This window comes from Artibeus jamaicensis, unplaced genomic scaffold, assembly GCF_021234435.1.
Source record: "Artibeus jamaicensis isolate MK-2021 breed Jamaican fruit bat unplaced genomic scaffold, CSHL_Jam_final contig_585, whole genome shotgun sequence".
NCBI lineage: Eukaryota > Metazoa > Chordata > Mammalia > Chiroptera > Phyllostomidae > Artibeus > Artibeus jamaicensis.
The window spans coordinates 2,574,448-2,596,765 of record NW_026521894.1 but is presented as its reverse complement, the minus strand read 5'-3'; the positions used below and the strand labels follow the sequence as shown (position 1 = coordinate 2,596,765).

Genomic DNA, 22,318 nt, shown 5'->3' with positions numbered 1-22,318 from the left:
CTCTGCTTCTACTGCCTCCTGCCATCCCTTTCTCTCTGCCAGAGTCTTGCTTCCTGGGCAGATGTTCCAGTTTTATGCACACATTCCTTCATGACCAACCTTGTTTTCACCATAGCACACAGACCAGAGGCTGGAACCTGCCAGAACTTGTCCAGGTGTCCTGTGACATGTTCGCAGAGTGGAGAATGAGGCAAATCGGGAATTTCCCCTGTATGCAAAGAGTTTGTCATTCAGGTTTGGTGAAAGTCTCACGCGGGGTTTCAGCACCTCCCAGAGTGCTGCAGAACTGCTTTACCAGCACACTGGTTTGGGGGTAGCAGGCTTAAAGTTCTAGCCTCCCCACAAACAATCACACACACAATTCATTTATTAACCCCAACTCTAGAAAATTCCCATCACTGACTGCCAAAATGCATTGATAAAGGTCAATAGGAAAGACTCAGAGCATCTTGGGCAAAAATCCCTATGGCTAGAATATATTTCTTGCCTCTTTGGGTGGGTTTGAGTCATGGTCAGACTAGACCCACCTCATTTATTCCCATTCATTCATATCCATTCCCACTTGTGGGCAGGAGTGGCAGTTGGAGGTAAAGCTTGCCTCTCCAGCTTTCTCCTCTCTACTCACTGACTGCAGACTTCACAGCCAGGCAGGACCTAGAAACTTCTGCACTCAGACCACTGGACAAAAATTAGCAGCCTCTAGGTTGATCTTGCTCTTTCCCAAATCTCTAAGCATCACCCCACTTATTAACAAGAGGTCTAGGAGTTCTTTGCCTCTGTGACTTTACACTTGGGAAAGTCCCCTCTCCCTACAATTCTCCCAGAGCTTGTCCAAAGAGTACCAGACTTTTGTCCAAGCCCACTTAGGCAGACAGAGAGAAAAGAATGATTGCTATGGGCTGTTGCTATGGGTATATGCATATATCTGTTTTACCAGATTCTTCAGAAGCCTCAGGGTTGTTTGAATCCCCACCTTGTCTGTTTTAGCAGGTGAGCCAACAGTAACACACCTGGGTCCTGTCACTCCTCCCACCTCTGCCCTTGTGGAGTTCACCTTCCCAATCTCCACACTCACCCACATAGCAGACCTCCCGATCTCCCTGACAGCAATGTCCTCTATCACCTTCCAAGCTTCCAGGGGAGGGCTGGGGGGTGAGATGGGCCGGGCTGGCAGGGCTGCTCCAGGAGCAGTGAGTCGTCCTGCCCTGACTTGCTGCAGCCAAAGGGGCCTCCCTCTGATACTGTCTTTGGGGTATGTCTCCTGCTCCAGATTCAGGTTCCATCACCCGTTGCACCCTCTTTCAGGGAGCATGACTCTACTCTCCACCCACACCCCACATTCTTAAAAGGCTACCCTATGTTCCTCCTACGCTTAACCCGTTCTATAGGAACCAAACATACCTGGGTTTGAATCTCAACTACCACTTACCAGCCATGTGGCCATTCACTACTTACTGTTTTCAAGCCCAGTTCCCACATGTGTAAATAGAGGTGTTGGTCTTACAGCGTCACTGTGGATTTAAACAAGATCACATCTGTAAAGTATGTACCACAGGCAAAGTAGCTACTGATTCTGGGAAAAGTTAGTGCTCAGTAGTGGCTGTCATTGGTCCCTTTGACAACAATCTCAGGCCACTCTCTGGCCCTTACTCTGCTTGCCAGAATACATCTTGGAGGTGGCATGTAAATTGTTATGGGAAGAGCAAGATCTCCAGCCTCTACCTGGAGTGTGCTATCCTGCCCATGTTCCCTGGGAGCCTGGTAGGAGTCACGCTCCAGCTGTCTCCTGAACCTCACCTCTGGTCCCTGGCAACAAGCCCCCCCCCCCCCCCCCCCCCCCCCCCCCCACTGACTGGGCCAAGGAGTCCACCTCCCCTACTGCCAAGCCCAGACCTGGCACCCTCCTTCTGAGGTTGGGGCTGAGAGCAGGGCAGAGCCTGGTGGGGGGTGGGGGGGCACAGTGTGCTCCCTGCAGACAGGCACCCTACCTCTCACCTCTCACCACTGTTCTTGGTGACCTTTAGCACATCAAGACTGTGTGCTCAACAAACAAGTAAAACCCAACAACAACAAAGGGAGAATTAAGCCAGTCAGGCCAACAGATTCAGATCAGAAAATCCCCATTTTCTACTTTGTACTTGCTGGGGAGCCGGGTGGGAGGCGGTCTGTCAAAGGCCCTCACACTCAACAATGGAGATCCTTAGCACTGCCCTGAACGCTTCATAAACCCGCAGTACATGAGCTGCATGAATAAATAAATCACCCTCGCCTTAGAGCCGAGTCTACATTAAATGGGGCCAACTTCTTTGCCAGACTCCTGCTTCCAGCTTCAGGACAACTTCCCCTCCCTGCACCATCTCTAGCTCAGGACGTGAAGGAGGGTAAAAATCCTAGGCTGAGACTGAGGGAGGCTGCAGGGGCTGGAAGGCGGCCTCTTGGGGCTGCTTCGGAGGGATGTGCTCGGTCCCCGGCCGGTCCCGCACCGCCGCCTGGGGCCTCGGGGCTCAGGTTTGGGTTTGCGGGACCCGCCCTTGCAGCCCAGGCTCGGCTCCTCCTCGCGCGGGAGGAGCGGGGGGCCGGCCCTCCTCCCCATCCGCAGCCTCCCGGAGCGGAGCGTCCGGAAGCTCGGCCGCGAGGTGGTTCTCGGGGCCTGGAGGAGCCCTGGCCGCGCGTCCCCATGGCCGTCGGCGTGGAGCAGCGTCTGGGCAGCCTCGCCCTCTTCACCCGCGACGACTTCGAGGGCGACTGGCGCCGGGTGGCCAGCGGCGGCTTCAGCCGGGTGTTTCGGGCGCGGCACAGGCGTTGGAGGACCGAGTACGCGATCAAGTGCTCGCCCTGCCTTCTGCCAGACGCTACCAGGTCTGTCTGCCCCGCCAGCCCCTCTCCTCTCACGGAGCAGAGACCGGGCGCCTAGAGCTCCCGAGGTCGGGGCCGGCAGGGTTGAGGCTGAGGACCGCCCCTCAGCGTTTTAAGCTCTAGCTGAGTTCCCCAGGCTCAGTGCGTCTTTGTTTCTGTAACTGAAATGCGGTCGGCACATCACACCTGTTTGTGGAATCCACAGAGGTCGCAGGTGAGCAGGAACTACCCTCCTGAACGCCTGTGTCTCACCCGACCTCCCAAACTGGTCCTGCCTCCTTCGTTCTGACGCCTTCTTCCTTCTGGGTGTCAGGACACTGAGCACTGGTGCTTAGTGGCTCTCTGCCGCCCTCCTATCCAACCTCCAAATCCCAGGGCAGGCAGGGCTGGGCTGGCTGAGAGGCTGTGGCACTTGGCTCAGTGATGCTGTGACCTGCGGGGAGCCTCGTCTCCCTCCCCAGGGCCGTCTGAGGCGGCCCTGCCCAGGCAGTGCAGGGTGGAGGGGTCTGGGGGGGTGCGGATCCTGTCCAGGCCACGTGCTGCTCTCAGGTAAGTCCTGCTGGGAGGTCAAGCCTGGACTGTTGCAATTTCTGTCTTTCCTTTTGTCCCCGACCCCTCCCCCACTCTCACCACGAGCACCTCTTTTCCACTCTTTCCACCTGTCTCTCTGCCTTTTCATTGAGACGGACTCCAGTCTCATGCCCACCAGATTTGCTGGTCCTGGCTGGCCACGCGCTTGCTCCTTTGACAGCCATGACGTGAAGTTTGAATGCAAAAACCATGTCTTTCTCCCAAGGCTCCTGGGCTTTCACCTGGAGAGCCTGGGAGAGAGCACCTCCTACTGGCATCCTATTTTGGATGTTCTTTGTCATGTTCTCTGAGTCCACCATGCAAGTTCCCAGCACACAGCTTCTACACAGCCAAGCCTGTTCCTTCTCTAATTCCCAGACTCCCACCTGCTTCAAGAATAAGACAAAGCGAGAGGGCCCCAGAGTCACCCAACTTCCTCCCTTAACTTCCTCCTGTTGCTTTGGAGCAGAGATAGATTATTCTAGGATTTGTGCCTTTTGGGTAGAGAACTAAAGGAAACAGATGGCATTGACAAGACTACCCTGTTGGACACTGACAGGAACTTCTGCCATTTTCCTTTCTATGTCCTGGGAGCTCCCTGAGTGGAAGGGGCTCAGGGACTTAACGGCAATTAATACCTGCTATGTATGGAGTACTCTACGAGCAGTTTTACATGTATTATTTCAGCAGACCCTCCCTTCCATCTCCTCATTCCTTCATCCACTTGACAGATGCTTATTGCCTTCTACTATATGTCAGGCGCTGTGCTAGACCCTGAGGTATAATGATGGATGCAACAGATAAGGCCCTGTTTTCCTGGAGCTTGCAGCCTGCTCGGAGAAAGACATTAACCAGCTAACCCACGTGTGAATGTAAATATGCTACTGTGAGAAGTATTACAAAAAAGGAGAGATATGCAGTTCTGTGACAACTTATTAATAGAGCTTGACTAAAATCAGAAAAGGGCTTTCCTGAGTAAGTTATGCTTGAGCTCATGTGTGAAGGATGGGTATGAGTTCAGTAGGTGAAGAGGAGAAAACTTTCCAGGAAGAGGCAACAGAATGTGCAAAGGGCCTGTGGCAGCAGGGGGAATACTAAGTGAAGGTGGAAATGGCTGTTGTGACTGGAGTTGGGAGAAGGGGAGCAGTGGAAAGCTCTGAAGGATTTGAAATCAGGGAGGGGGGTTGGTGGTGACAGGGAGGAATTGATCAGAACTGCAGTGTGGAGAGTGGATTGGGAGGGTAGATGAGTGCTGCACCAGGGAGGAGACTGTTGTCATTGTTCAGACTCTCAGAGTCTGGACTGGCATGTTGGTGATTGAGTGAAAGGGATAGATCATGCAATATTTAGGAGGTAAACTCACTTAATTTGGTGCTGCACTGACGATGGGGGCCGCAATGAGGAAGGGAGTGTCAGAGCTGACTGGATACCTGGCTTGCCGAAAGGAACAGGGTCCACTAGAATGTCTGTTCTGTGAGAGCAGAATCTGTTCGTTCTGTTTACCACCGTAGCTCCAGTGCTGGGCACATAGTTGGTGTTCGGTAAATATTTGTTGAATTATATTGTTGACAGTTAACAAATGAAACATGAAGAGGCCCAGGTGTGAGGAGCAAGATCATGGTTTCAGTGCTGTACACGTCGAGAAGAACTGCCAAGTAGACTTCAGAGTGAAGGTCTGAGCTAACGACAATGTTTGTGACTCATTTTTTATCTGTCACTAAAGCTAGACATGGATAGCATTCATTCATTTTAAGCGCCAAGTGAAGAAACCAAATTCTCTCCCTCCATGGAGTTTCTTCTAATGGAGGAAGATAATAAATAAGTTAATAAGTAAACAAACACACATATAAATAATGTTATCTATAGCACTTAACAACCACCTGATATTTTCTTGATTAAAATACCTAAGGAGAGTTGAGTTGTCTAATCTTTGAAGAACGTATTGATTTGTTGGCCTTCTGTGTATGGGGGATGAGGATTGCCAGAGTTGGGGTAGGGTTGCTATTGTATGGAGACTGGGTACCTTACCAGTTAGGTGTCATCCGAGTGGAGATGTGAAGCAAGGAAGGAGTGAGCCGTGTGGCCCTCAGGGAGAGGGAAAAGCAAGTGCAGAGGCCCTGGGATGTAATATGCTTGACACCGTGGAAGGGCAGCAAGAGGCCGATGTGGCAAGAACAGAGGCAGGGAGTGATCAGCAGGAGATAAGACCACGTTGCTGTGTCTGGAGGCAGGTCAGTAGGACTTTGCAGGCCATTAGAAGAACCTGCGCTTTTACTGTGGCTGAGAAGAGAGCCCCTGGAAGGTTCCGAGTGGAGTGGTGACATGCTCTGACTGGCATATGGAAAGTATCACACTGGCTGCTGGGTTGAGCATAGATGGTGGAGGGGAAGAGAGAGAAGCAGAGAGGCCAATTAAGAGGCTTGGGCCGAGATGCCAGTGGGAGAGGTGGTGAGAAATGGCCAGGTTCTTGCTATACTTTAAAGGTAGAGCTGACAGGATGTGCTGAAGGACGGCATGTGGGAAGGAGAGGAAGAGAGGATTCAGGATGACATGAAGGCCTTTGCGGACTGGGAGGTGGAGACCCCATTCACTGAAATGAGGAAGGCTGAGGGAAGAGCAGGTTTTAGGGGAGAATCAAGAGTTCACCTCTAGACACATTAACTGGAGATGCTCCCATGACCTGGAAGCAGAGCACAGAGTGAGAAGATGAAGGGAAAGGGCCGGGACTGGACCTCGTGGTCAGGAGACAGAATAGGAGCCTGCAAGGGGGACAGAGAGGAAGTGGCCGGAAGGAGAGGGGAAACCCTGGGGGACTGTGGCCACACAGCTGAGGTACGTGAATGTTTTGAGAAAAAGGAACGAGAGATCTGACCTGTGGACCAAGAACTGAAGATCGTTCATGGGCTAGAACAACTGGGCGTCACTGGTAACTTCAGCGACAGCTGTTCTGAGAAGTATTGAGGCCAGAAACCAGATGAAAGGGTGGTGAGAGGGGAGGAGAGGATGGAGACGACAGGCATGGCATGTGCATTCAAGAAGTCTGGATGCCGAGGGGAACCGTGCCATTCCTGTTGTCCCCGCTCACAGCTAAGGGACTGAGGTGCAGAGAGTTTACCTGCTCAAGGTCCTACGAAGAGTAAGTGGGGAAACTGGGCTCTGAAATCAGGGCCAAGTGCCCGCAGCTCCCTTGCCTTCTTTCCACTTCATGACAGATGTCTCAGTTCCTATGACCTCAAAAGAACACAAGGAGACAAGTAAAAATATATCGCAGAGGTGGAGGGGAGCTCTCTGGAACAGCAGAGAAGCAGAAACGAGAACAGAACCTGGACTGGCCAGCCGGCCCAGACTTGAGGAAGAGCAGCTGGCTTTCCCGGGTTCAGGAGGGTCTGGCTGGCTTCCCAAGGAGTCCCTGTGAGCACGTGCCCAGCAGCATGTGACTGCAGTGACAACACAGCTTTGCAAATACTGTGCTTTTATTTTATTTTTCTCTGTAGCCATTTCATTTTTTTTAAATGTCCTTTCTCCCTAATCCTCATCCCACCATCCCCAAACAATCTGTAACTATTTGCATGTTTTACTGCTCTGTGGATACATTCAGTGAAAAGAGCCAGAGGGTTTGCACATGCTTATTTTCTAAGGCCTTCCCTTAAGTCTTGACTTCTGTTAGTGTCAACAAAGCTGTATTACACTGTGCATGGTAATGTGCTGTGGGGAGTAGCTAGAGGAATAGTTATAGCCTATCGATAAATGAGATACCATGTGGCCATCACAGTTCTTTCTTTAGAAGAATAACAATGTAGGAAAGTGCTCCAGCTACACCACAGGGAAAAGCAGATCACAGACCAGCCCACACTGTGTGAGGGAAAGGGAGCAAGAGAAAGAAGGAAGGAGTGAAAAGGAGGGAGGAAGGGAGACAGAGACCTTAGAAATGTATTGCAAAAAAATATACTGGAATATTAACAGAGGCCAACTCTGTAAGGTTAGATTACAACAATTCTTTTTATAACCTCCTGTATTCCTTAGATTTTCTACAAGGTGTGTGTATTGCTTTCATAATCAAAATGGCAATAAGTAATATTTTAAAACAGAAGCATAAGGCACAATATTGGTCTTCCAGGTCTTGCAGTATGCGGGGGGAGATATAGAAAAGCAGCCAGAATAAAGGACAGGCTTTTTGTGGCTACTTCTATTAGAATGAACTTGCTCCTAAATTTGTAAACTCCTTTACTTCCTGTTTTTTTCCTGCTAGCCATCTAGATCCTAATCCATGCATCCTACTGGGCATGGTCGCTTGTCTCTCTTTCCTCCTCTTCGAAATCACAAGTTCCGGAGGCTTCTCTGGGTCTGCACAGCCTGGCATCAAGTGTGTGTGTTCAGCTAGTTGCTCTGGTATCAATGGGTCACCTCCTTCCATCTCTCACTCCTCCCCCTCCATAGCTCTGATGTGAATTGCCTCATTGAAGAAGCAACCAAAATGGAGAAGATCAAGTTTCAGCACATCGTGTCCATCTATGGGGTGTGCAAGCAGCCCCTGGGCATTGTGATGGAGTTCATGGCCAATGGCTCCCTGGAGAAGATGCTGCCCACCCACAGCCTCTGCTGGCAGCTCAAATTCCGCATCATTCACGAAACCAGCCTGGCTATGAACTTCCTCCACAGCATTAAGCCACCTCTGCTCCACCTTGACCTCAAGCCAGGCAATATCCTCCTGGACAGCCACATGCATGTCAAGGTAAGGGCCCTGGTCAAGCCCTGCCCCCCTTCTACTTTGGAGTCTCCTCCAGGTAAGCAGGATTATCTACCTGTCTGAAGGGCCTATCAAGAGGTTTGAGCAGCTTCCTTCATGGTCGGATACTGAAGGCAAAAATCACAGCTAAAACAGAGGTAGATGAGCAGTGAAATTTGGTGCATGAAGCAATGTATCGGGGTGCCTGCAATACGCCTCTTTGGGCCTCGGTCTTCCTTTTCTCATGTGGGTAGAAGAACCTCTGTCCTTCTCATTCAGTGCTTCAGTGAGGATGTGTGTAAGTGAGTTGGCCTCATAAAAAGCCACCACGACCATTTTTGTCAGTTCCTAAAACACGCCACACTGGTGTTCTGCTCCAGGACTTCCGCACATTCCGTTCCTGCTATCAGGAACTGTACTCCCCACTCCTCTCCTTATCTAGCAAAGGACTACTCATCTTCCAGCTCTCAGCTTAAAGAAACACCTCCTCAGGACGGTGTTCCCTGATTGACCCCACAGGCCCCTGCGGTATACCCCTACTGCACCTCTGTCTCTTCATATTGTTAACCCCGACTGTGAGTGTACGATCACACGTGAAACTGTTTCATTAGGGACTATACTCCATTTCTGAATAACCACTTAGGACAGTAATGGGTGTGGGGCTTCTCACCTTTTCTATCTGCTGTCTGGTCCTCAGTACCCAGCCTGGTCGCCACTCACTGAATCAGCAATTGGTGTGTGAGTGAATCAATGGGAGGAAGCAAAGAGAGACAAATATCGACAGTGCAAATGCTTCAGAGCCTGTGGAAGTGGATGAACAGAAGTAGCCCCTCTGGATGAATGCAGCACCTATCAACTACTTACTATGTGTCAGGCATTTCTTTAAGTGCTTTTTGCATATTTGTTCATTTAATATTCATAATAGCACTGTGAGTTAAGTACTTGTACTAGTTCGGTTTTACAGATGAGGAAACCGAGACTCTTGAAGAGATAAGTAACTTGTCCTAGACCATCCAGGTATTATGTGGTAGAGCTGGGAAAGAGCCCGTGTTCCTAACCACTACCCTGTGCCAGAAAGGGGGTGAGAAACCAAGGCAGTTTTCTGGAGGCAAGACTGTTCTCCCTGTCCCCACCTTTGGCTTCCTCCCAGATCTCAGACTTCGGCTTATCCAAGTGGATGGAACAGTCGACCCGAATGCAGTACATTGAGAGGTCGGCTCTCCGGGGCACCCTCAGCTACATCCCCCCTGAGATGTTTCTGGAGAGTAATGAGGCCCCAGGGCCCAAATACGATGTGTACAGGTGAGAAGGAAGCTGGGCTCCGCTCCATACACAGGACGTAGCTGGTTGTCAACCACCCTGCCTGGACCCCACGGCCCGAAGGTGGGCAGGACAGGGTTGAGGTCTGGCCCTCCCTGCACACGTGGGAGGGGGAGTGCGAGAGGGACTGGCTGGAGAGGATTTGCCTGGGACTGCGTGGTCCGTGGGGCCCCCCGGCCCGGGTCACTCAGGTGGCACTTTCCCCATCTGCAGCTTCGGGATCGTCATCTGGGAGATACTCACTCAGAAGAAACCATATGCAGGTAGCAGACGGCGCTGGTCCCTTCGGATGGGTCCTAGAAGGGGTTGTGGGGGGCTAAGGGTTCACCCCAACACAAACCAGTGGCAGGTTTGTGCTGCAGGAACCATCTTCTTTTCAGAGGTTCCCATCTGCACCCTCCTTCCCTCCTCTGCCTACTCTTCTCATCTTACAGTGACAGGCAGGGCAAACACCAGCCCAGGCCATCGTTCTGGCTCTAGTTCCTCTGCTTTCAATGTGCTCTTTCCTGTGTCCCCCACTCCCACCCCTGCTGCCTAGCATGCCAGGTACATACACAGTCAGGAGACTGGGATAATTCAAGTAACAGGGTTGAAAGTCAAGTTCATAGTGAAGTCTGTTGGCCAGCCCTGCTGTGTTTGGGCGGGATTGTGTCTGGTCTTAGCTTGGGAGGTGACTGGAGCTGGACCAGAGCCTTACAGCCTCAAGTGGGCCCGCAATCTATTCACTCCCCATGCATTTGTGGAGGCCCTGCACCAACCCATGGGGGCCCCCAGAGCCCTGCCTGCTGCCCGGCCGCCCTGCCCCTGCCCCCCAGTGCTCGCACAGCTGGGCCTCCTCCTGCAGGTCTCAACATGATGAACATCATTGTCCGAGTGGCTGCGGGCCTGAGGCCCTCCCTGCACTCTCTCTCCGACGAGTGGCCAGGGGAGGCCCAGCAGATGGCAGACCTGATGACATGCTGTTGGGACCAGGACCCCAAGAAGAGGCCCTGCTTTCCAGGTTCTCATCCAGCCTGACCTGCTGGGGGACTGGGCAGTGGGGTGAGGCTGGGGTGCGAGGGGGCTGGGAGAGGGGATGGTGGAAGCCCCAGGCCACTCCTGAAGGCTCTGTAGAAAGGCCTGCAGGGCACAGGGGCAGAACCGGGGCCTCAGAGCTGGGAGGGTGAGGGGGGCGGGCAGCCGAGGGCTGGGAGTTGGGAAGGCTGTGCTAGGAGTTGATGTGTGCCTCTGTGGGGGACAGGGGGCAGCCCTTGCTGCTGGAAGGCAGCTGGGCCTGGCTCTGGTGCTGCTGGTATGAGATGCTCCCAGGCTGTTTGGTCACGAGTACGGGTAGACCTCAAAGTTACCCAGTCGTTAGGAACTCTGAAAACATGCAGATTGGTGTGAGCATGCGCATCTCGGAGAGCCCCTGGTCCTTCTCCTCATTTTATGGAAATGGACTGGCCCTCAGAGTGTCAGTGACTTGCCAAAGGTGGACCTGCAGAGCCAAGGCTGGGACCCATCTTTTCTGCCTCCTGGTGCCCATGCGTGGATGGATGTGTGTGTGCCCAGGAATGGGGGGACACAGGAAATCTAGGGTCTCCCAGGTGGGGAAGGGACTGCTAGTCAGTGTGTTGCTTCTTTTCCTCTCTCTCTCCTTTGCGGAGCAGACATCACAGTTGAGACAGACATGCTGCTTTCCCTGCTCCAGAGTCCTGTGGCAGATCCCGAGAGTGAGGCCCCAGCCAGGAAAGTGTCCTGCAAACCATCTCTCCGCCGGCCCTGGGAGGTGAGTGTGGTGGGCTGGGCATGATCTCCAGCAGGTGGTGGCACTGAGATGCATGAATCGGAGTGGCCTTCACAAGGCCACCCAGCTGAGGGGGAAGTGGGGACCCAGCCCACACTCTGCGGGCCAAGCCGAGCAGCCCACCTGGGGACACCTTTTCCTAAGTTGTACGAAGGCTCTCCAAGGGCTGGTGGTGGCCGTGGCTCGGCCCCTGAGAAAGGCTCAGCTTCTCTCAAATGTGTTAAGTGAAGCACAGCCCGGTTCCTCAGAGGGAGCCCTCAGCTCTCCCAGGCTTTCCCACCATGGGCACCGACACCATCACTCTGTTCTCCTGTCCATTCCCTAACGTGGGGACCAGCACAATTAGTGGGGGGCTCCTGGCTGAGCCCAGACAGCCACCCTGCTTTCCACATAGCCCAAGGGGAAGTCAAGGCCCTGGTCACACCTGTCAGGCAGGGTCTCCTCTGCTCAGGGTTTTCCTCTAGACACAGCTGGTGGTAGGAATGGCACAGCATAGGAGGGGTCTCCTAGAACAGGGTGGGTGTGAGTCCAAACAGTGGTGGAGAGTACCGGAGAGGGTAGGAGTGGAAGGTGGCATGGACCAGAACTGCCCTCCTGATCCACCCATGTCTTCTGGTTCTCCCTCCCCAGGTCAGTGAGGAGGTCAGCCTGGAGCTAACTGACAGTGGTGAGTCCAGAGTGCCACAGCTTGCAGACCATTCATGGCAGAGGAGAAAGTGGAATCTAGCCGTACCCTTTCTCCAGCTTCCCTGGCCTAGGAACTAGGGAATGAAAAAAGCAAACTGATGTCTTGACCACTCTAAACTAATTAAATCAAAATCTCCGGGGGATGCTGGTCTGTCAGTAATTTTTTAAAAGAACTCGTTGCTTTTAATTCGAATATACCACTGGGCAGAGCAGGAGGAAAGCAAGTCCTAATGGCCTCAGGAGTTCAGATCATAGAGCCCCACGAATTTATTTTCAACTTGCGTTTATTCGTGCCGAGCGTTCATTCGTGCCGAGCGTTTCTCTGGCAGTTCTCACCTATGTAATCTGTCCTCACCATGGCGGTACGAGGTGGGCATTATTTGTGTCCCCTTTAAGGATCGGGACGTGGGGCTCAGAGTCAGAGGGTTGGCTGGGTCGCATGATGCTGAGGGATGGGGTCAGGACTCGCACTAAGGCCTCTTTCTGTCTCATTTGTAAGGGGAGAACTGCCAGAGTCGCTTCTCTGGGACAGCGAGTCCTGCACAGAGATCTGTGATAATCAGGAAAGACCCTGCTATGGTTTCTGTTCTTGGACCGTGCTTCCAGGAGGCAGGGGGTGGCCGAGATGACCTCCGGACAGGCCAGAGGTCCTTTTTCAACCCCCTCCCTCTCTCAGCAGACTCGGGAGACCACTTGAAACAGCTTCTGCAGCTCTCGGACAGTGAAAGCCTTGTGCCCAGCAATGAGGAGCTGTGCATCTGTGAGAACAAGGTCACGCCCCTTCACTTCCTGGTGGCTCGGGGCAGCGTGGAGCAGGTGAGGCTGCTGCTGGCTCATGAGGTCGAGGTGGACTGCCAAACAGCCTGTGGCTACACGCCCCTCCTCATCGCTGCCCAGGACCAGCAGCCTGACCTCTGCGCTCTGCTCCTGGAGCATGGTGCTGACCCCAACCTGGCAGATGAGGACGGCTGGGCCCCATTGCACTTCGCAGCTCAGAATGGGGATGATCGAACCGCCCGCCTGCTCCTGGATCATGGGGCCTGCGTGAATGTGCAGGAGCATGAGGGGTGGACCCCATTCCACCTGGTTGCGCAGAACAACTTCGAGAATGTGGCACGCCTGCTGGTCTCCCGTCAAGCTGACCTCAACCTGCAAGAGGCGGAGGGAAAGACCCCTCTGCACCTGGCTGCCTACTTTGGCCACGTCAGCCTGGTCAAGCTGCTGACAGGGCAGGGGGCCAAATTAGATGCTCAGCAGAAAAACCTGAGGACACCACTGCACCTGGCAGTGGAGGGAGGCAAAGTGAGGGCCATCCAACACCTGTTGAAGACTGGAGCAACCCCTGATGCCCTTGACCAGAATGGCTACAGTCCACTGCACACTGCAGCCGCTAGGGGCAGATACCTTATCTGCAAGATGCTACTCAAGTATGGGGCCAGCCTTGAGCTGCCAACCCAGCAGGGCTGGACACCCCTGCATCTAGCAGCCTATAAGGGCCACCTGGAGATCATCCAGCTGCTGGCTGAGAGCCATGCAGACTTAGGGGCTCCCGGGGGCATGAACTGGACCCCCCTGCACCTGGCTGCCTGCCACGGGGAGGAGGCAGTAGTGGCAGCCCTGCTGCAATGTGGAGCTGACCCCAATGCTGCCGAGCAGGCAGGCTGGACACCCCTCCACCTGGCAGTCCAGAGGGGTGCTTTCCTGAGTGTCATCAACCTCCTGGAGCACCATGCAGATGTCCATGCCTGCAACAAAGTGGGCTGGACACCCGTCCACCTGGCCACCCTGAAGGGCAACGTGGCCATTCTCAAAGTGCTCATCAAAGCTGGTGCCCAGCTGGACATCCAGAATGCAGAGGGCTGCACACCCCTTCAGCTGGCCCTCCGGAGCCAAAAGCAGAGCATTATCGCCTTCCTAGAGGGCAAGGAGCCCTCACTGGCCATTCTGGGCAGTGCTGAGCCCAGAGACCAGACAGAAGTGTAGGTGACCTGGGGTCTCCCTACCGTGAGGAAGAGGGGTTGGGGGAAGTGAGGCTGGGCTCCTGGCAGGGTCTTCCCTGTACTTGCCATCTGCCCCTTCGACCTCAAGAAGAAACAGGAACCTGGCCCCCCGGGTGGTGGAGGGACAAGGAGAAGGACTGAGCGTGTAGCTAAGGAAAAGCCCTGGCTTGGAGAGGTCATTCAGCAGCCTGTCCAGGAACGTCTCCCACAGACCCCTGGCCTCCTCCTCCAACTCCTATACCTGAATTCAAGGCCCCAAAGTAAATTCTTTTTTTATTCCCAAGACTTCTGCCACCTTTTGCCAGTTGCTCTAGGCTCATAGGACCCTTTGCATCCCTGGAACCATCACTGAAGACAAATGGAGGCACAGAGGAGACAGGAGTGCTTTCTCCCAGCTCAGGGCTGTGTGAGCCGACCCCTCCCAGGGTGGGGCCCGGAGCACCAGACACCTGTGCTTTGCGCAAGGGGCAGGAGCTAAAAGTTCACAGGAAATTCTGCTTATCATTTAAAGCCCCAGCCAATCCCCTGTTCCTGCAGTGACCGCACCTTCCTGGAGGCCCTGGTCCCAGTGCCCAGGCCTCCCACACCATCTCCCGGAGGGGAAGGAAGGTGGTGCTCCAACTGCCCAGGGGTGATTCTGCGTTGGACGCGCAGTCCCTAGTCTCCCTGCGCCACCCTTTGCTGTGCCCAGTTATATGTCTAAGTCCAAACCCCAAAGTTAATAAAACTGTGGATTTGAGCCCCTCCTTTAGGGATGGACGGGCATGTGGAGCAAAGTTGTATATAGGGGCCAGTAGTGTTAGTACGAGGCATCAGTGTGTGTGTGTGTGTGAGCTCACTCAGGGGGCAGACGCGGGCAGTGGGGGGGCAGTGATGGTGAGGAAGAGGTTGCCTGGGCTCCATGTGGAGCTCCCTACTGGCAGCAGCCTAGAGCTCTGTCCTGTGATCACACCCTGGCCACCCATCAGCTGGCCTGGCCCGTCCTGCAGGTTATGGGGCAGGTCAAGACAGGGCTGGGGCTGCTCCCACTAGCTTTGTGTGACTGAGCCCTGGTTCAGTGGCCAGCTGGCATCCGCTCCCTCTCTGGGCTGCCAGGGCCTGCGGCTACTGGGAGAGGGTGGAGTGGGAGCAGGCCAGGTCGCCTAGGGGTCCTCTCCTGCTCCTCTGTAACTTTCCACGCTGCTGGAGCAGCCCTCCAACTCAAGGGTGTTTTGTAAATTCTTTTCCCTTTTCAGAGAAAAGAAATCTGCCCCAGCTAACGTTCGGGTCCAACCCCTGGCCCGTCAGCAAGCCCCTCTTTGTGCGTGGCACCTTCCTGGGCTGGTTGCGGGGCTACTAGTTGGCAGCCTTATATCAGCGTGGGATGAGAGACAAAGCAGAGGAAACCTGTCGCCCCCATGTACATGCCAATTTCATGAGTCACTTTTAGCAGAACAGGCCGCATTGTGTCTCCCACCCTGTGGCCTCTGGATTGCAGCACCAGCCTCATGGGCTTGGACACCTCACCCCATTATGCTGCAACCTTTGGCCACCAGAGACCCTTGGGAACAGCACTGAGCTGGGTCATGCTTATAAACCAAGCCTGTACATTAGACTCTTCTGGGTGAGGGTGTGTGTGTGTGTGTGTGTGTGTGTGTGTGTGTGTGTGTGTTCAGTGGCAGTGGGGCGGGGGGGTGGGTAGATGGGCTTATTAAATACCTGGTGCTACCCTTGACCAGTTAAACCAGAATCTCCAGGATAGCATCCTAGAGATAGCAAAGAGCAACCAGGGCTGAGAACACCCACCAGGGGGCGTCCCATGGTTTCGCTCAGTGCCATTCTTCAGTGTATGCAGGAAGGCAGTCACTGGCCAGCAGGGTGGTGGCCTTTTTCTTTCCTGGTTGGTTGAGCAGTAAGTCCTGAGGACTAGGGGGAGCAGGGCACTCAGCAGACCATCCCATCCTCCTCCTTCTTTTGAAACACTTGGCCCACTCTTCTTGTCTCCCTGACACTAAGCCTTGCTTAAGCAAGACTTACACTTAAAAATATTCCTGGCAGTTCTGTCTTTCCTAGAACATGTTGAATTGGAAGAGGGAAGATGAGGGGCACAGTGCTGTTTGCTTCTTGCACCCTGAGGTCTGGCTCTGGCTCCAAGTCTAGGGTTGGGAATGAACCAGAGAAGGGATGTGGGCCCCATATTAACGGCCAGGTGAACCCAGGTAAATCCCTGGGAGTGGTCAGAGTGAACCACAGAGGAAGACCTTGAAGAAAGGAGTTAGAGAAGTCAGGTGATCCTTCGGTACCTACTGCCCTATGAATGGCAGGGATCCCATGGAGACATGGACAAGAGTAGCTTTAGGAATCATTTCAGCTCTGAAGATCCCAGGGTCCAGGCTGAGATCCTAAGACCCCTGCTTTCTCTGTTTCCTTCCTCCAAGAGAAACTGAGGCAGGGTTTTAGGCCAGGGTTGGCCAGCCCTGGCCAACACAGCCCTTCACTGCCTACTAGCACCTTCCTGTGCCTTTAAAGCCACCCTTTCCAGACACACTCAGCACCTGCCTTGGACTCCATTTAAATAGCTGTCTTCTAGCCATCTCTAGGGATGGTTAGAATTGGATTCAGTGAGGCCCTGGAAATTCCACAAAACAGGGTGTCCAGTTAAATTTCAAACCCTATTTAGGGGAGACTGGGGTCAAGGAGGATAGGAACTCCCCAATTTCCTACTGGTCTCTTCCACTCGGAGGTCCTATCGGCCGTTTAAACTCAATGTATCCCAGCTAGGCATTCACCTGCTCCTCACCCTTTCCCCCTCATGTTAGTGGAAGGCACCCAAACTCTTCATCTAGGAGTTGTTCTAGACCAGCCTGCCCAACAGAACTTTCTGTGAGGACGGAAACCTTCTCCATCTGCACCTGTTCGAAAGGATAGACACGGGGTCTGTGCACTGTTGAGCACTTGAAACGCGGCTTGTGCACCCGAAGAGACAACTCTTTAATTTCAGTAAGTTAGATGTAAGCAACCACAGTGCCGTCTATACGTGCCTTTCCCTGTCCATGAAGCCTTCTCTGACTGCCTGGCTGGAGAGGGTCACTCTGCATCACGGCCCTGCGGTGGGGCTCAGAGAGTGCCTGCCCTGCTCGGGATGAGCCACGTCACTGCGTTTGCTTGTTTCCATGTTCCTTGCAGTCCTCTCTCGTAATGCCATCCTGGCTTACTGAATCAGAGCATGGCAGCAGGGTTGCTGCTGTAAAGTGAGGGGCAGAGGGTAGTTGCCAGGCTGGGCTGAGGTGGGGCTGGCAGGGAAGCTCTGGGGTGCCGGGAAGCAGAAAGATACTGGCTTTGAAGACAGACCGGATAGACCAGACAGACCGACCTGGATGCAAATCCTGCCGTGCCATCCACTAGTACGTGACCTTAGAGTGCCGAAGCTTCAGCCTCATGTGCATCATCTCACAGCCATAATGCTTATCTCACTGGCTGGTGCTGATGACTGAATCAGATGCCTTGTGGGTCAGAAGGCAAAGCAGTTAATAAGCATGCAACACATTAGTTTCTTGCAGTTTCTCCAAAATCAGAGGGGTTCTTCTCTTGGAAGGGGCGGAGACAAGCCAGTCTCGGAGAGCCCTTTGGCAGGATGCCCATAAAGGTGCCGCCTGTTTTCCTCTGTTGGCCCACCCAGGGGAGGGAGGGGCAGCCCTCCTGCAGTGCCTCGGTCTGTGTGACACTGACACCTCTTGGGACAGCCTAAAGCTGTGGGGCAGGGGCAAGCCCCACTGTGTGTTGTGCTTGCTGACACGTAGCTTCAATGACCACCTACAGATTAGATTATCCTGAGCCCCAAAAGCCAGATAGCGGAGCCAGTGCTAGCAAAGCAAGAGAACCACATATGTACCCACCTGGGGAGGAGAGCACCCTGGGCTGATGTTGGACCTTACTCTGCATTCGGGTGGGCAAACGCAGTGTGAGGGCTCGGCCTGCACACAGAGGGCAAGGGGATGAGTACAGGGGTTGGCAAAAGTAGGTTTACAGTTGTTCATATGGAAAACAATACAATCATCAATAAATAATAATACAAAGCTAAACTTTGTTTTGCAGACTCACAACTGTAAACCTACTTTTGCCTGCCCCTGTACAGCTGTGGGGGGGCTGGAGGGGGTGCAGGGAGAAGGGTGGGAGCCTGAGCTTGGAACAGAAGCGGGGCTGGGGTCAGTTGGCTTTCTGGGCTCTAAATCGCAGAGTGGCACTAGACCATGGAACTTGTCTTCTCCTCGCAATTTCCTCCCTCTCTTGCCCACCCTAGGCTTTCCCCACCCCGCGTGGAGTTCTCGTGGGCCAACGGGATGGAATGCTGGGACTGGGGCCTTGTCAGGAAAACCCAGGTGTGCATGCCAGAGCTGTGAGCCTGCAAAGTCTCCAGCCCCTCCCCAGGTCCCAGGTGGTGCCACCTCCCCCTTCTTACCTGACCCCTATCCTTCTCTTCACCTGCAGCACCTGTCCCAATGTGCCAGGGAGGTTGCCTCCCTTGCTCCAGCCTCACACACATCTCCAGGTCTCAGAACAAAAGCTAAGGGTGAAGGTGGGAGAAAGCCCCCAGCAAGTGCAGTGGTCCTGCCATGTTTCCAATGGACTTGGACCGGCCCGGCTCCACCCAGCAGTAAAGGGCCTCTCCAGACACCCTCCAGGCTGAATGTTCTACCCAGCAGCTCCTACCCAGCTTTATCTGCCAAGGGACAGAGCAGTGATGGGAGAAGGAGTGCGAAGATGTCCTCACCAGATACTCCCTTCTCCTGGACCCCCAGGATTCCAAAACACCAGGGTGGGTCTCTCCCCTAAAGATGGTCTGCTCTCTCTCCACCAGTCTGGTGCTTCTCCACATCCCCCAGACCCAGAGCCAGGGGCATCTGGTGGGCAGGAGACCTTCAGGTCCAGGATGCCCAGACTCTGGCCTCCTGCCACTGAAGGCTCTCTAGGGGCCGTGCCCAGTGCCCTGCTCCCCTCACCCCCCAACACACACTCATTTGCTCCAGCAGTCGAAAGGGCTCTCAGGCTCTTCACAAACTCCAAGAGTGGTTGTTTTTTTTTTCTTTCTCCCTTTTCAAAAACCTTCTGATCACACTAATCTTCTCCGACCTTTGCTCAGGGCTGGTCAGGAAATGGATGGAATGGATAATACAAGACAAGAGTCAGAAGACCTAGATTCAAAGTCTGGCCCTGCCACCGAGGCAACCAATGTCCGTGTGGGAGCAGCTTCTCCTCTGTAACAGTGGATCATGTGGCTGACCCCTGGGGACTGTGGGGACAAGAGATCACCCATGGCCCTGCCTAGATGGGAGCTAACACCACAGGCACAGCCTGGGCCTGGGGCCGGAAGGGCAGAGAGGCGGTGGGGCCCAGGGCTGGGCCGTGTGCATCCCCAGAGCAGGGTTGAGTGGGAAGGGATCCGATAGGTGGGCACACTGGGAACAGCCCCAAGACAGCCAGTCTTCAGTGTTCCTGGTTGTTGCTGACTGGCTGCCCCTGTCCTGAGACCACCAAGGAAGCAGGATCCGCAGGATCTTTTGGGGAACCTCCTGACCTGCCATTCAGGAAGTCCTCCAAACATGCTGCTTGTCCTCACCCATTCCCGACCTACCTGTTCCAGGCCAGGGCACACCAGGGCTGCTGCACCCCATGTCGTCCTCATCACCGAGGTAAGGGATGCCCTGGAGCTGGGCGGCCCACGCCTGTGGAGGGGTTCCCACACCCAGCCAGGGCTCTGCCACTGGCTGTGGAGCTGGTGCAGCTCCTGCATGATTAACACCCACAGCCCATTGTACTGGGAACTGCATGGAGGCAGGCACTGTGTCCACCGTTTTTCCCATGATGTTCTCAGCACCTTGCTCAGGGACTGGGGCACAAAAGTTGCTCAACAAATATTCGCTGAGACAACAGCTGGGTGGATGGACGGACGGATGGAGTGACCCAGTGTCTCCTACACTACTTGCCTTCTCAGTTCCCACCCAGGACATCTCCCAGCCCACAGCCACTGCGGACTCCTCCTGAATTCCCTAGGGGAAGAATAAGGCCCTGAAACTGAAGCCTTGCAGTCACGTTAGGACTCCTGAGGGGACACACACAAAGTGCCCAGCAGTGCCTGACCAGAGAGGCCCGCTCCTTGTGAGGTGCTTCCTCGCTCTGTTCTTGGGGAATACGGGGACTCCACCTGCTATAAAGGCAGATGAATGATCCTTTGATTAAAAGGCATTCTATGAGAAAGGCAGGCACAGGAAAAGCAGAGAAGAGAGCGTCAGAGGGCTATGGCCTGCCCAGCCTCCATCTGCCTCTTCCCACCCTTGCTGTCAAGGCAAAGGGGCCACAGTCAGGGCCTCTTGGGCAGGAGCCAGAAGCCAGGCCGCCCCCTTCCACTTTTGTGTTCCTGGGTCCCACACTCATCATTCCTTTGCCCCTGAAGTACTGAGGGGGGAGCGGGGGGAGCCCAGCCCTCCCCCTGCCCACTCTAGCTGTCTATCTGCTGTCTGGCAGAAAGACTTGAAATTTCATGACAGCTGTAGGCACTTTCCCGACCCCGCCTCCCGCCCCTGCCTGCCCTGTTACCCTCTTCTCCCTGCCACGGCCCTTCCCAAACTGCTCTGACGCTGTCTCCCTTCCCTCTCCCCTTCTCTTGTTCCTTTCCTCCTTCTCTCCCACCCTTTGTCCGTCCTTCCTTCCTTCCTGTTTTTCTCTCTCCCTCACTATCATCTCTTCCAATTCCCACATCTGATAAGCCCATGTGATCTCATAAGATTCCTAATGATAAGGTGAGCTTTTAGGTTCCTGTCCAGGTCAGGATCTTTCATAGACTGAGTGTGCGGTGTGCATGGGGCCACGTGGATGTGCGTGTGTTGGTTATGGGGTGGGTGTCAGCAGCTGAGAGTCCCTGAGGCTTCTAGACCCCTTCGGGGTCTGGTGCTTTCCTGAGAAGGAGGCCACTGGTTTGCTGACCCCTCAGCTAAATGAGGGACCTGCTTTGCCCACCTTCTGGAATCTGGGTGCTCCTGGGGACAGGAGCCTCTCCCAGAATGCAGGGCTACATTCAGGTTCAAGGGGAAGATCAAAGTCCATAATTAAGTGTTCAGGGCAAGTTAAGTGCTCCAAACTTTGGTGCTAAAAATATTGTATTTAGCATGCAAATTATGCCCTGACAGCTCCCCAGAGCCTGAGCCCGTGGGTGCCGGCACCTTGTTTGTCATCACTGCTGTTATTCTCAAGGTGGTAAAAATATTCCTCCTTCATCGGGTTGACTTATATTTCACTTTTAAAAAGCCAAATTTCTGTTGTCGGGTCAGTGCTGAGTTGTGGCCCCAGAAGGCTTGGAGCTGTTACTGGCCAGGAGGCGGAGAGGTGGGGGAGGAGGGAGGGCCAGGCAGAGTCACTTGGGACTGACGGGCCTGCCTCCTCAGCGGCTCCAGCAGGGTCGGGAGTGGGGGGGACCAGAAAATGGGCAACGGGCAGGTGCGGACACACCACAGCAGGCCCCTGAAGGCCGTCTTCTCCGTGGAGCCTTCACTACCCTGGTGGGCAAAAGGGCTAAGGATTGGCCCTCCAGAGGTGCTGGGACCTAGAGGGGAGGAGGTGGTATGTGGGGACAACCAGCCCCTGGCTTCCCTCTGGCCAGCCCCTGGCGCTCTGGTGATTAGGGAAGCTCTAGGTATGCTTGGGATTGCCACTGGAAATGCTCCCCCTTCCTGCTGGGTGGCCAGTTGGGGTCCTGGCCACCCAACAGCAGGACTGAGAGAACTCGTGGCAGCTTCAGCAGAGAAGATGGCAATGAGGGAGAAACTCTCAGGCACACCCATCTTCTCCTTGGTCCCATTCAAGCAGCTTCTGTTCTTTCCGCCTCAAGTCCTGCTCATCCTGATGGCTGTGGCCGGGGCCACCCTTTTCTGGAGAGTCTGCAGAGTGTCTCTCCAGCTCTATCCCCAGCACAGACACAAGGGCTTTGCTACACCTGGTGGGGAGGACACAGTTGGTGCCACGCCCTTCCCCACGAGGGGCCTCCCATGTGACTCTTGTCAACCTTTTATTAGTTTGGAGCACGTGTAGTGACGTTACAGAGTCTGGGGCCTGTGGGCTCCCCAAAGCTACAGCTTCCCCTCCTCCCTCGGGGCAGGGCCAGGCCAGGCCAAATGGTAGCCATGGGCTCCTGGAAGCCGAGGCAGTGGAAGGGAAGGGGAATGGGAAAGAGAAGAGGCAAAGGGAAAAGGAAAGTGGTTTTGTGGCATATACTATGGCGGGAGGCAGCCCCCGAAGAACCTCAGACACCTCAGCCCAGGCCCCAGACAGTCACAAGCCCCCTCCCGCACCTGCCCCAGGATGGCCTGACATTTGCTACAGGAAGGGGTGCACCCAAGTCCA

General features: G+C 54.4%; 1 protein-coding gene across 4 annotated transcripts; it reads left to right on the top strand.

Annotated features, from left to right (window-relative positions):
- The first annotated feature begins 2,586 nt into the window (after positions 1-2,586).
- On the top strand, positions 2,587-14,696 carry ANKK1 (ankyrin repeat and kinase domain containing 1). 4 transcript variants are annotated; one of them, XM_037163121.2, is made up of 8 exons: positions 2,587-2,859; positions 7,864-8,158; positions 9,303-9,454; positions 9,686-9,735; positions 10,317-10,472; positions 11,122-11,240; positions 11,889-11,925; positions 12,625-14,696. In XM_037163121.2, exons 1-8 carry the CDS (start codon positions 2,678-2,680, stop codon positions 13,926-13,928), a joined length of 2,295 nt encoding a protein of 764 aa, XP_037019016.2. In that variant the 5' UTR covers positions 2,587-2,677; the 3' UTR covers positions 13,929-14,696. The 4 variants fall into 4 exon arrangements, with proteins under 4 accessions (XP_037019016.2, XP_053526354.1, XP_053526355.1 ...); XM_053670379.1 differs by having other exon boundaries at positions 12,622-14,696; XM_053670380.1 differs by lacking the exon at positions 2,587-2,859 and adding an exon at positions 2,873-3,070 and having other exon boundaries at positions 12,622-14,696.
- The last annotated feature ends 7,622 nt before the right edge of the window (positions 14,697-22,318 follow it).

Bases quoted from the DNA above. Each gene is read 5' to 3' on its own strand.
- ANKK1 (XM_053670379.1), top strand. From the start codon at position 2,678: ATGGCCGTCGGCGTGGAGCAGCGTCTGGGCAGCCTCGCCCTCTTCACC. The intron at 2,860-7,863 runs GTCTGTCTGCCC...CCCCCTCCATAG, and splicing joins CTTCTGCCAGACGCTACCAG to CTCTGATGTGAATTGCCTCA. The intron at 9,736-10,316 runs GTAGCAGACGGC...CTCCTCCTGCAG, and splicing joins TCAGAAGAAACCATATGCAG to GTCTCAACATGATGAACATC.